Here is a 13,353-nt window from a genome sequence, read left to right as displayed (position 1 = left end):
CATCCTCCCGTGCAAGATATCATTTTGTCACATGTGTTGCACTGTGCCGACCCAGGCTTTTTTAGTGTGAAATAAAGCCACACTTTTGAGCGCCGCTTACCGTGCTCCATAGCTGCAACTGAACAAGCGCGCGGCAAGCACTTCCGGAAATACGGTGGCCACAATGGAAACCAAAACTTGCGTGTTTGGAACCGATGATCGGAATCGAAAACAAATTTTATAAACAATTACAATGGCATCGTTATTTTTTTAACGGTTCGAAGTTGGAACCGGTTCTCGATGCCCAACCCTAATGGTTATGCAGGTTTCTGTAAAATTCAGCTAATTTTAGGATGAAAGCACTTGCGTGGGATTTATGGCATATGGATGGCAGCTTGCAATGAATTTCTAGTGTTCACATACAAAAGGTTAAATAAAGATATAAGGTGAGTCTCTATTTACCTTTTAATGGCTTCCTCCTGCCTCCTTTTTTTCTCGTGTTTTTCCTGAAGATAGGCCCAGTTTGCCTCATTCCTCACCCGATCACTCTCACGGGCGATGTCCGATGCATTCTGGATGACTAAATCATCATAGGCCTTCAGGCCAGTTTCTTCGACATACTGACAAAAATGTAAAGTGGCTTCTTCCTCCAATGCATTCATTTTCCTTAAATTAGACTAAAAGTACAAGAATACAAGAACAAGAAAAAATTCCTTAATTAGGGCAGCGTGATCATACCTCATGTCATTCTAACTAGAAATCACATTGACTTATTTTTCAGAAAATGTTAAGTGATAAACAGATCTTTGTGTGCATATATTTGCACATCTGTCTTCTGTCATGTGTTCATGGCTAATCCTGAATGAATTTACTGTGTATGTACTGTGCATTTTGTAAGTATGTATTTTCTGTTATCCTGCTAGGTGCACTGAGCCATTGGAGAGCTCTGATTGGAGGAACAGTCTCCTACTCATTATAACAGAGGCATCATGCAGGGGACAATTTAATCATTTAATCATACCACTACATGTCTACACAAGATATTTCACTCGGCTATTACAGTAAGAAAATCATGCAGCATAGCATAACCTTTTTATAAAACACCAGTTAATAGCATGTAAATGAATTTTGCACCTACAGCTGTTATGTTTCCTTGATTGTTATTTGCACTCAAAAAGCTCTTATATTAAACAAGTAATTCACTGAATATGGAGCCTAATCAGCTTTCTATTCTATGCCATTTCCACAGTGGAATCTTAAAGGTTCTCCCAAGGTATTTTCTGCGCCAAATAGCATGGCCTGCTCTTCACTCATCAACCCATGTGTGCGTGGGCTTGCTTGTCAGCACTTGCAGCATTGTATGCAAAACAATTAAGTCTCACCTCACCTTTAGTTAGTCATGGTTTTTAAGCATATTGTAGTTCATTATAATATATGGACATTACTATTTCTACCTGCATGTGCATGTGCATGCATGAAGATCAGGAGCAGGGTCTGCTCTTGTTTACGTCCAAGAGTTGCAAAAAAAAAAAAAAAAACTTAAAAACAGGAAAATGTATTTTATCTCCCATGGCTCCCAGTCTGAACAGCCCTGTAAGGCCACAATTTCCCATATATAGATTCAACCATGTATATTTCATTTCTAAATTGTATAGCCTTAGACCTACAGTCTTCATCGGTCTGTATTTTCATTTACACCAACACCAGAACCACAGATATGCCTTCCTATTGGATCTTTGGCAGTCAGTCTTGTAAAAATGGAATCACAAGGAAATTGTAGTTTCTAGGCAACCAAGATGGAGATAGAAAAAATTAGTTTTACATTTGATTGCACGATCTTAGAAATAGTTCTGTGTAAAAGGCACAATTAATTAAACATATGCAACTATAGAGAAATACTCACAGATTGGGTTGAATCCCTGATTGGTCTGAAGCTCTGATGGACAGATTTTGATATCTCCACTCATGTACTTCATCAGAATCAAGAAACGACACCTTCACAGATCAGTACTTCTCAAGAGGAGGAGCACATCCCTAAGAGAGCTGAGCTGAGGCTTCACCTGGAGAGTCTGTAATGGTGTGAGGAGGAGAACAGCCATCTTTGTGTCATTGAGCTGGCAGAACACTTTTTCTCTGCCAGTGTTCTTCCAGACTGCTTAATGATAGAATGGGGGAGGATGTCAGCTTGGGGTGCAAGCCCAGCTCAAAGCTCAAACCCCTCAGCCTGTCTGCACGCAGAGATGGACAACGCTGCCCCAAGCAGCAGCACCCACTTCATCTGCACATGGAGCAGCTAGAAGCAAAGAGCAGCACAGCCACCGGATAATGCAGAGCAGCTGATCTTGCTTCGAATGCCTTCTCTCTCCTCTCCTGCCAGGTTAATCCTGATGTCCGTTATTCCCTCGTGAGACATCTACACGCTGAACAGCACTCACATGCGACGCTTCCTTCTGTCCTCGTGAGCAGTAAGCTGGCTAGCTCTCCTGAGTGACTCTTGCTTTCCCAGTTACCTATTTCTGTCATAGATGCAATGGACTAATCAGAGATAATAAATCACATTTCTGAAGACAAAGACCGAGCTCTCTGCACTGTCTGAAAATCTCATCTGCTTTCCTTGTTCCCTCCCTCCTTCCCTCCCTCTCTCTCTTTGTGCTGTAGTTTCTCTACCCTCAGCAGCCGCTAACATAATATTTCAGAACCACAGACAGCTCCATCAGGGGAGAGGCGGGGATTGTGTGGCTAGAGAGGGGGGCGGGCAGTGAAAGCGTCAAGCAGGAGGGGGTGGGACAGATCATGCTCCACAGCAAGCCTGCTCTCTCAGGGACGTGGACTCATTTCAAAAAGCATCTTGCTATGGCAGCTGTGCAAATCCACAGCCATCGATATGGCTCCCCTCTGCCCCTGTCTTGTCTCTCTCAGCAGTAGCACAGTTCTGTGTGGGTGTGTCTTTGTGGAAGCTAACCTCCTCCTACAAAGATGAGTGACTGCACATATTTCATATGAATTACGATGTTGTACGATGTTTATCATGAAAGTTGCGTCTCTTTGGGGTCTTGGTGTCTGTGCATGCATGTTTTAGTTTGAATTTGCTTAATGTGGAGGACACTATACAGTATATGCAGACAAGGACATCAGATATGCAGCTGGAAGGGGACACTAGAGATGTTTTTTCCCTGGTATGATAACACAGGCAGATATCTTTCTTACACAGCCAAAGCCACTCTGCAGCTGCCTATTTTCTGTCCTGCTCTGAAAACATTAACCTCTTCAATTAATTAGCCCTGGCTTTTATGGCCTCTGTTAGGGTTTAATGTGCTAGACACTTACCCACCTGGTACAGATACAGGCCAGTCCCTAGGAAACCATTGTTCTCTTTGAAATAAATTAATTAACTCCATAGTCTCTCTTGGGCTATGAGGTCATGTCTGTATAGCTTTGCTGGGATATACTACAGTAATAGACTGCTTAAGGTCAGAGGAAGCAGCTGGAGTGGGTTTTTTTTTGGTGTTCTGCATGTTTATTTTGTTTGCTGTTGCCTTCTTGTATCACGTGATCTGACCATTATTGGCCCTTTGAAATATTACAGACTACTGAAAAGACCTTAAAATCATTGACTGATATCCAGTTTTGTATTTAAATAACTATCCTACTGAGCTGAGACCAAAGCCCACTAAAATCCATACATCATGTATTACAATATCAAGAATTTTTTATATTTTTCTACTGTTTTCATATTTTCATATCAAATTTTCAATATCAATGGCCTATATCTCTACAAATGCGGCAACTTAAATTGCTGGAACATAAATCACTATTGGCTTCAAATTGAAGTGAGTGGAGTATAAAATGAGTATATAGTTTTAAATGATCCCAAAAGAAATCACTACATAATTTAAGGTGTAAGACACTTGACTCAAGTTTGGATGTGTGGAACTTAATCCTGAGCTCATGTTTCTAGATCAAAACAGAGAAGGTTATGTGAAAATGTTTACTGGAATACAAACTGTTGTAATAAAAACTGTAATGTTTTGTAGAATGTGACAGGGAGTAAGGAAAATTTTTATTTAGTTTCTGATAATTGTTACAAAAAGATGACTCCACAGATTTCCTTTCTGATATGGTCCTTCCTTTGATTTATTGGGTTCCCATGCCCTGTGGTCTTCGATGGACTAGTATCCCATACATGGGGTTCCCCTGCCCTGTGATGCACTAGTATCCCATACATGGGATTCCCCAGCCCTGTGATGCACTGGCATCCCATCCATGGGGTTCCCCTGCCCTTTTATGGACTGGCATCCTCTCCAAGAGTGCTTGGAAAGATGAACATTCTATTGCACATGGCAAGAAGTTTTTTCTCATTAACTAATTATAAATTTATTGCTAATTTCCTTGAAGTTCTATAGATACAAAAAAAAACAACTACAGTTCTTCACCTATATGGCATTCGATTTTCAATTGCCCTTAGATTGATTCTCTGATAGACCTGAGATCCTGCATGGATCTTAGTTGATTTTTAAATTTTAATTATCTTTTTAAGTATACTTTTTATTCGGCTATCACGTGAAGGTACAACACCTGGATATAAACAATGGCTTAAATCAGTAACTGCCTGAAGGGATATATTCGTCCCTTTCAGAAATTGCTGCAGCAGCAGGAGAAGCGTGGATCTCAGCTATGAACGGAAGCAGAAACAAGACAAGTTGGCCAGCATTTCAGCCTGGCTAACAGCTAACCGCTTCAAGCCTCCACTTTCTATGACTTTCCTTGTATATGCCTGGTCGAGGATTGAAGTCCTCTGTGACTCACAACAGAGAAGAATTTAATTAACTGCTGACAGAGATGTGGCTAGAGAGCTCCACTCCAAACACAACTATTAAGCTAGCTGGATGCACTAGTTGTTTACTGAGAGGACAGGACATTGGACTCTTAAAAAGACTGGTGGTGTTCTGTGCTTCTATAGCAATAACTCCTGATGCTGAAATACTACCATCATTATCAAATATTGCTGCCCTTATGTGGATTTTCTGCTGCTCATGTGCAGGCCTTTTTACTTACGCAGAGAATTCATGGTATGCTGTGTACATTTCTCCAAATGTTAATGCTAAGCTAGTGTTACCACAGCTGCACAGCAACATAAATAAGAAACTGTGTACCCTGATGGTGTTTTTATTGTGATGGGTGATTAATCATGCTGATCTTAAGGTTGTTCTCCCTAAATTCTATCATAACATAACATGCACAAGTATAAGAAATAGAACATTGGTCTAAGTTTATACTAATGTTACCAAGGCTTGCAAAGCACAGCCAGAACCTCATTTATTTTATGTATTTCCAAAAGCAGAAGCCATGGATGATATGAAAAGCATGTAACCCTCTTAAAACTCAGGATGCAGCTTACAGAACAGGAGATGCAGGAGCCTACAGCACAGCCAGGTCAGACTTGAAGGGCATCGAGGCCACTAAGATAAAACATAAACAGCAGGCTGAAACTCCTTTCAATAACTTAACCAGTCCTCAACATGTGTGGGAGGGAATTAGGGCCATTTCAGTCTATAAAGGGACAACATCTCCCTCTGCAAATAGCTGTGCCACTTTAGCCAAGGCACTGAATATCTTCTATGCTTGGCTTGATAGAGATAACAGTGATCAAATGAGCACCCACACTCAGCCATCAAAAGTCAGAAACTGCCTCTGAGCCCTCAACTCCAGGAAAGCAGCTAGACCAGATGGTGTGTCAGGCCACAGTTCAGCTCACAGATCAGGGGTCTCATTTATAACCATTGCGTACACACAAAACGGGACCTAAAAGATGTGTAAGCCTCTTTCTACGCAAACGTTGCGATCTATAGAAACAAACTTGACAGCACAATGTGCGCATACGTATGCCAACTTTGACCCATGCATGTGAACATTTTGGAGAAAAAAATACAACTGCGGGTGAAGTGGGTGAGCAATAACGTGAGTGGAATCAGTACATAAATAATAATTCCTTGTGCTAGTGAGTCATACACCGTACATTTAATTTCACTTATTCAGTCACATATTTATAATAGTGAATAAATAAATAAGTAAAATATATAATCCGACTTAATCTTAACTTAATCTACACTTTTAATCTATGCGCCGCAGCTGATGAAATGTAAATGGATAAGTGGTGGTCGTGAATATCACGATCATTTGGACACAGTGTGAAACAATCAGTCTCATTGCTGAAAACACATAAATACCGCAATCACATTTGTGCGCAACATAACATAATGCATACGCTGGCATTGTTAGAAGATTACACCAATGGCACAATTAGAAGAGAATGGGTGTTCAGGGACCATGAAGATTTTTTGGCCCATGAGCCAATTTAGATTACCAAGATGTGTGCTTGGGAGCAGGAGGGGACCACGCAAGGGCCCAGGGGACGGGCCGAGGGAGTGACGGAGAGGACACAGAGGGAGCCGGAGGGAACACCGGCGCAGGCAGGCAGGAGGGGGAAGCCGCGGGCGTGGTGGCAGGCGGTGCGGCCGGAGCCGCGGGCGTGGTTGCTGACATGCCATCGGGCAAGCCGGGCTGGACAGGCGGGACGGGCGTGCAGCCAGCAGGGGGCGTCTCGGCGGGCACCTCAGGCGTGCAGCCAGCAGGGGGCGCCTCGGCGGGCACCTCAGGCGTGCAGCCAGCAGGGGGCGCCTCGTGGGCACCTCGGGCGTGCGGCCAGCAGGGGGGGTCAGAGGTGGTGCTGCAGGCGCCGCTGGGACCTTGGACGGTGCTGCGGGCAGAGCAGCGGTGGCAGCAGCAGCAGGTGGTGCCGCGGGCAGAGCGGCATCAACAGGCAGCGCTGGGACCTCGGGCACAGCGCCGGCCGGTAGTTATAACTAGCCTCTAAGGGAGGCGGCTTCTCCTTGCGGAAGCTAATCGGGCGGGCAGCAGCGGTGTCGTCCCAGGCGGGGAACAAAGCAGGTTCCCAGGAAGAGTGGGGAAGCTTCCCCGTGCTGCCCTTTGTTTTTTTGCCTCTTCTTTCGGCTGCTCATCGCGGAAGGCGGATCCGGTTCGGACGCGTCGCCCAGACTCCAGGCGACGCGCGCTTCCCTTCGCTCCATCAGGCGTTGCCTCAGCCGTTGGAGGCATTTTCTCGCCCTTTTGAGGGGATTGTCCTGTCCGGGCGGACGCTCCTCCGCGAGGAGGTCCGCGCCCCGGATGGCCAGATCCATGGCTACGGGGTCCTCCTGGACCTCGGGCTGGGACCGCTAATACACAATCTCTTGCAGCAGACCGAGCCAGTGGTGCTCGGTCTGCTGCGCTGTGCCTTTGGGGAGATCTGTCATTCTCTCATGATGCGGAGCAGGCGAGCGGGGAAGCTACTTCAGACCTCTTCGTAAAAAGTATACATTTATGTCATAATCTAATCTAATATATTTTTTTTTACAAAAGAGACTGTGTTGACACGTTATGGTTGTGACAGTAGCAGTGTCCAAAAATATGAACAAGTTTAAGAGAAAATAGCAAACTTACAGGAGCTTGAGTGATCTTGAAGCATACAGTAGAGCTGAAGGTTTAAAAATGGGGTCCTCGGGAATGCAGTTGACCTTGTAGTTGCCTGATTTTATTGCCTTTTATAAATATCTGACGGTGGTGACGAATATGTGGGACACATTTTGAGCAACCACAAAGTAATAGTAAATATTGTTCAAAACTCACTGTTTGTAGTTTTTAGTACATATTAAAATGTACTTTTTCATGTGGTAAAGATATTATTCAATTCAATTATCACTTTTAGTTTTTTTAATCAACTTGAAATGTTTATCCCCTATCTGAGGACAACTGATAGGCCCTCGATTTTGTAGGCAATTGGCCAACATATAAACATTAAATTAATAAAATTAAAAATAATAAAATTAAAAATAAAAAAATAAAACATTTTATTCACGAACATGTTATTAATTTCCAACAGAATAAGCACTTTTCTTAGTGGGACATGTTTTTGCCAAAGTTTCAGAAATCGGTGATTTATAACTATTCATTGTTCATGCATTGAATCGTTCTGTTATGAAATGCAGCCATTTGGGTGGCTGTTTTATTTCTATTTATTGTTCTTATTTCGGTCGGCGTGAGTGCTTGTCTGTCCTGTCTGTTAATTAACAGCGCGATTATTACCGACAGTGAGCTGCGGGTGTCGCGTGAGCGGCGTTTTCTGTCCGCGTTTAACTCCATAACAAACACCCGCGGGGCGATAATAACTAATAATATCTAACGTCGGTATCGCTACCCAGCACCGGAAAAGGACAGTTGCTCCTGAGCTTTGCTCGGTCGCCAGTCGGGGCCGGGAGGACATTTTCCACTTTTTTCCCGCTCCGGCAGTATCCTGCTGTGAGGGGTTTTTGTGGTTTTTCGACCTCCCAAGAGCAACTTCGATTTCGCCTTGTTTTTAGTTCATACTTGGTTCAGGCAGAAGTTCTTCTGGTAAGTAGTAGTAACTGTGAACTGGATGGAGTTAAATAACAAAACTGTTGAAGAGGCATGGGAATTTTTTAAAAGCACATTATTGCAAGTGCAAGAGGACTTCATACCTGTTTCCAGCAAGAATAAATCTAGGAAATTGCAACCTAGGTGGTTTAATAGGGAAATAAAGTATAAAGTAAGGAGGAAAAGGGCTTTGTTCCAGAGATGGAAAATAACTGATGATGACATAATAAAGCAAGAGTATCTAAATCTACAGGCTGAATTAAAAAATTACATTAGACAAGCTAAAAGGAATGTCGAAAGGAAGATCGCATTGGAGGCTAAGGATGACGTTAAAAGTTTCTTCCAGTATTTTAACTCTAAAAGAGCTCTAAAAGATGAAATTACTAATCTGCAGGATAGTAAGGGTCTTATAATTGAAAACGACATTGATATAGTAAATGAGTTCAATGATAGTTTTGCACGGGTATTCACTGTTGAGGACACTAGTAACTTACCAGTTCTTATTACTAATCCAGCATCATCTACAACTAATATATATATAACTGAAGCTGATGCAAAGCCTAGCTAAGCTCAAAATAAATAAATCACAGGGCCCTGATGGCATCTTACCTATTGTCAGGCTGGGTGATCGAGCGAGCCGGGAAGCAAGCGAGGCAAGCCGAAAATGAAAGCAAAAGGGTTTATTTCGGACAGGACGGGACCAAGACACCATTAAACATTAATGACGGATCTGGGGAAGACTGACTCAGACATGGACTAAATACAGAAGACAAGTCGAAATAACAAGGAACAGCTGGGCACGATTGGGAAAGCACACGTGGATAATGAGGGGGCGTGGCACACATCGGGATCGAACGGAGCGGATCGTAACAGAACCCCCCCCCAAAGGCGCGCACACCGGGCGCGCCTGAGAGGAGGCGACGGACGAGACCGGGGAACAGGATCTGGAAGACAAAAGCAAAACATTAACGAGACACCGGAAACAGGACAGAGACACAGAACAGGAACAAGGACCAGAAAAACGACAAAACCTGACAGAGGACAGGGAACGCGGACAGGCAGACAAAGAAAGGAGACAGAGAGGGGACAGAAAATGGAGGAACAAAAGGGCCGGGAGTGAACACGGGAGGCACAGAGGGACGAGCAGCAAAACCCGGAGGGACAAAGGGACCAGGAGGGGACGGAGAAGACACAGAGGGACGAGGAACCGAGACAGGAGGAACAAAGGGACGAGGAGACGGAACAAAGGGAGGAGGAAGAACAGGGCGAGCTCGAGGGAACCCAGGCGGGCGAGGGAAGGCAGCCGCAGGGGCCACAGGCGGAAGGGAGGCCGGAGCAGGAGGGGACCACACAGGGGACAAGGAGACAGACGTAGGGACCAACAAAGGAAACAAGGAAGGAGCAGGAGGGAACACTGGTGCAGGCAGGCAGGAGGGGGAAGCCGCAGCAGGCGGAGGCGCAGCCGGAGCCAGGGAAGGCGCCAACCGACGACCAGCCGAAGCGGGGGGGCCCGGAGGCGGCAGCCGGGCCGGAGCCGCTGGACCCGCAGGCAGCCACCGAGCCACGGCCAGGGGGCGCACGGGCGAGCCAGGGGTTAGGGCAGGTGGGACCAGGACCCGACGCCTGTGTCCCCGTCCCTTACGGGAAACGGACAGGCGGGGTCCCGGGGTCTGTCGGCCTCGCTGAGGTAAGGGAGACAAGAGGGAGGTCTGTGCCGGGCGGACAGAAGTCAAGGCCTCTAAAGAGGCAACCGGCAGGGCAGCCGGAGCCGCGGGCGTGGTCGCAGGCGGGGCAGCCAGAGCCGCGGGCGTGGCCGCAGGCGGGGCAGCCAGAGCCGCGGGCGTGGCCGCAGGCGGGGCAGCCAGAGCCGCGGTCTCAGGCGGGGCCGCGGGCAGAGCGGCGGCCTCAGGCGGGGCCGCGGGCAGAGCGGTGGCCTCAGGCGGGGCCGCGGGCAGAGCGGCGGCCTCAGGCGGGGCCGCGGGCATGGCCGTAGCAGCGGGTGGAGCCGCGGGTGCGGCCGGCTGGACAGACGAGCAGGGCGGGGCCGGCTGGACAGGCGAGACGGGCAGGACAGGAGAGTGGTCAGCCAGGGGCGCTGCGGGCGTGCAGGGCTGGCCGGACAGGACAGGCGAGACGGGCAGGACCGGCGAGCAGGGCTGGCCGGACAGGACAGGCAGGTCAGGCGAGACGGGCTTGGGTGTGTGGCCAGCAGGAGGTGCCGCAGGCAGAGCAGGCACCTCGGCGGGCGTGGGTGCAGGCGGAGGCAGCACCGGAACCGCAGACGCAGCCACAGGCACCACCATCACGTGGCCAACAGGGGGCGCCGCCATCACGCGGCCAGCAGGGGCCGCCGTCATCACGCGGCCAGCAGGGGCCGCCGCCATCACGCGGCCAGCAGGGGCCGCCGCCATCACGCGGCCAGCAGGGAGCGCCTCCGTGGGCACCTCGGGCAAGCAGCCAGCTGTAGGCTGTGCTGCAGGCAGAGCGGCGACGGCAGTCGCGGGCGTGGCTGCAGTGCCGACAGGCGAGCCGGGCTGGACCGGTGAGACAGGCAGGGCCGGCGAGCGGTCCGCAGGGGCCGCCGTAAGCAGCGCGGCAGCATCAGCAGGGGAAGCTGCGGGCGTGGCTGCTGGTGAGCAGGACCGGATGGGCAGGTCAGGCGAGCAGGGCAGGACGGGCAGGTCAGGCGAGCAGGGCAGGACGGGCAGGTCAGGCGAGCAGGGCAGGACGGGCAGGTCAGGCGAGCAGGGCAGGACGGGCAGACCGGCGGCTTCAGGCAGGGCCGCGGGCAGAGCGGCGACCTCAGGCAGGGCCGCAGGCTGGACAGGAACAGCGGCCTCAGGCGGGGCCGCGGGCAGGACAGGAAAGGCGGCCTCGGGCAGGGCCGCGGGCAGAGCGGGCGTGTGGCCCTCAGCAGCAGAGGGCGTCGTGGGCGTGCGGCCAGCAGCCGCAGGGGGCGCTGCGGACGCAGCGGCGTCCTCGAGCGTGCGGCCAGCAGCTGCAGGGGGCGCTTCAGCAGACACCTGGGGCGTGAGTCCAGCAGGGGGTGCCTCGGCATGCGCCTCCGTCACGCAGCCAGCAGGGGGCACCTCCGCAGGCACCTCAGGCGTGCAGCCAGCCGGGGGCGCCTTGGCGGGCACCGCCCTCACATGGCCAGCAGGGGGCACCTCGGCAGGCGCCTCGGGCGTGCGACCAGTGGGGGGTAGTACAGCTGGAGCAGGCAACACAGGAACCTCGGGGGGAGCTGCAGGCGCCTCAGGAACCACGGGGGGCTTTGCCCGCGTCCGAAATCGCAGAACTAGCGGGACAGCGTCCCTAATGGACCTTGCCCCTTTAAGGGCCAGGCGCGTCCCGAAGAAGGGGCCGGCGGCTGGCTCAGGCAGAGAAGCGGCGGGCAGACGGGCTTCGGACGTAACCGTGGCCACCTCAGGAGGGTCAGGCGCCGGCAGGACCGGCGAGACAGGCAGGACAGGAGCCGGCGATACAGGCAGTTCAGGAGCTGGCAGGACAGGCGAAACAGGCAGTTCAGAAACGGGCAGGACAGGCAGGACAGGCGGGTCAGGCAGGACAGGCAGGACAGGCGAGACAGGCAGTGCCGCTGGCCAAGCGGCAGCAGCTGCATCAGCAGCAGCAGGCGGTGCCGCGGGCATCGCAGCGGCAGCAGCAGCAGGCGGTGCCGCTGGCAGAGCGGCGGCAGCAGCAGCAGGCGGTGCCGCGGGCAGAGCGGCGGCAGCAGCAGCTGGTGCTGCAGGCGGTGCCGCGGGCAGGGCGGCGGTAGCAGCAGACAAGCGGGTCGCTTCAGCTGCAGCAGGCGTAGCGGTGACTGCGGGCACTGTCACCTCATAGCCAGCAGGGGTTGCTGGTGAGGCGGACAGGGCAGACGAGACCGGTGAGGCCGGCGTGGTGGCGGCAGCGGGCAACGCCGACTCGTGGCCAGCAGGGGGCACCTCAGCAGGTACCTCAGGCGTGCGGCCAGCAGGGGCCACCTCGGCGGGCGCCACCGTCACGTGGCCAGCAGGGGGCCCCGCAGTAGGCACCTCGGGCAGAGCAGCGGCCTCAGCGGCTGGTGCTGCAGGCGGTGCCGCGGGCAGAGCGGCGGAGGCTGTAACGGGCGGTGCCGCGGGCAGAGCGGCGGCAGCAGCAGCAGGCGGTGCCGCGGGCAGAGCGGCGGCAGGAGCAGCAGGCGCTGCCGCGGGCAGAGCGGCGGCAGGAGCAGCAGGCGCTGCCGCGGGCAGAGCGGCGGCAGGAGCAGCAGGCACTGCCGGCAGGTCCATAACAGGCGCCAGGGTTGGCGCCGGGAGTGCAGGCGCTGCCCCTTTTAGGGCCTTGGGGATCCGGGGAATGGCGTCCCAAACGGCCCTGGCCCCCCTATTAAACAGGCGTGCTGCCCGAAAGTCATAAGCCGCCAAGGGTGGCGGCATCTCATCGGCGGGGCTGGCGAGGGGTACCGGCAAACTGGAAGCGGTGATGACGCTTGGGGTGACGGCAGCGGAGAGAGAGCAAGCCCTCAGAAAGATCGCCGGTTCTTCTGCCTGCTTTCTCCCCTTGCGCCTCCTCCGGCTTGGCTTGGTAGGTCGAGTCGAAGCTGTCGCGGAGAGGGTGAGCGGCTGGAGCCGCCTCTCCGTTATCCGCTCGTACACCTGCCGGAGGTTGTCGCGTACGTCTGCGAAAACGTGCGCTTCCGTGAGCGGGGTGACCTCCTCCAGGAGGGTCCCGCTCCGGCTGGCTAAGTCCCGTGCCACAGGATCCTCCTGGATCTCTGGTTGGGACAGCCAGTAAATTACCTCCTGGAGCAGATCGAGGCGTTGGTCCTCGATCCGCGGAGGCACGTTGACGAGATCCGTCATTCTGTCAGGCTGGGTGATCGAGCGAGCCGGGAAGCAAGCGAGGCAAGCCGAAAATGAAAGCAAAAGGGTTTATTTC

At 51.5% G+C, this 13,353-nt stretch overlaps 1 protein-coding gene and 1 long non-coding RNA gene across 4 annotated transcripts in view; one reads left to right on the top strand and one right to left on the bottom strand.

Moving 5' to 3' along the window:
• The window catches only part of nyap2a (neuronal tyrosine-phosphorylated phosphoinositide-3-kinase adaptor 2a), a 70,004-nt gene extending 65,704 nt beyond the window's left edge, over window positions 1–4,300 (bottom strand). The window contains exons 1-3 of one of the 3 annotated variants that reach the window (XM_072701141.1): window positions 1,883–4,298; window positions 1,647–1,762; window positions 442–656 (exon numbers count right to left, since the gene is read on the bottom strand). In XM_072701141.1, coding sequence (XP_072557242.1) covers window positions 442–656; window positions 1,647–1,655 — 224 coding nt within the window. In that variant the 5' untranslated portion in view covers window positions 1,656–1,762; window positions 1,883–4,298. Of the gene's footprint in view, window positions 1–441; window positions 657–1,646; window positions 1,763–1,882 lie in introns of those variants that run through there. The other 2 variants (XM_023792863.2, XM_023792867.2) reach the window with 2 other exon arrangements.
• On the top strand, window positions 175–1,987 carry LOC140578937 (uncharacterized). The gene is made up of 3 exons (XR_011983218.1): window positions 175–425; window positions 903–1,040; window positions 1,959–1,987. It is a non-coding gene; the product is annotated as an uncharacterized lncRNA (long non-coding RNA).
• Window positions 4,301–13,353: the final 9,053 nt, after the last annotated feature.

Source organism: Paramormyrops kingsleyae, chromosome 17, assembly GCF_048594095.1.
Source record: "Paramormyrops kingsleyae isolate MSU_618 chromosome 17, PKINGS_0.4, whole genome shotgun sequence".
NCBI classification, from domain to species: Eukaryota; Metazoa; Chordata; class Actinopteri; order Osteoglossiformes; family Mormyridae; genus Paramormyrops; species Paramormyrops kingsleyae.
The sequence above is the reverse complement of the archived record's forward strand: the minus strand, read 5'-3'. Positions and strand labels throughout refer to the sequence as shown.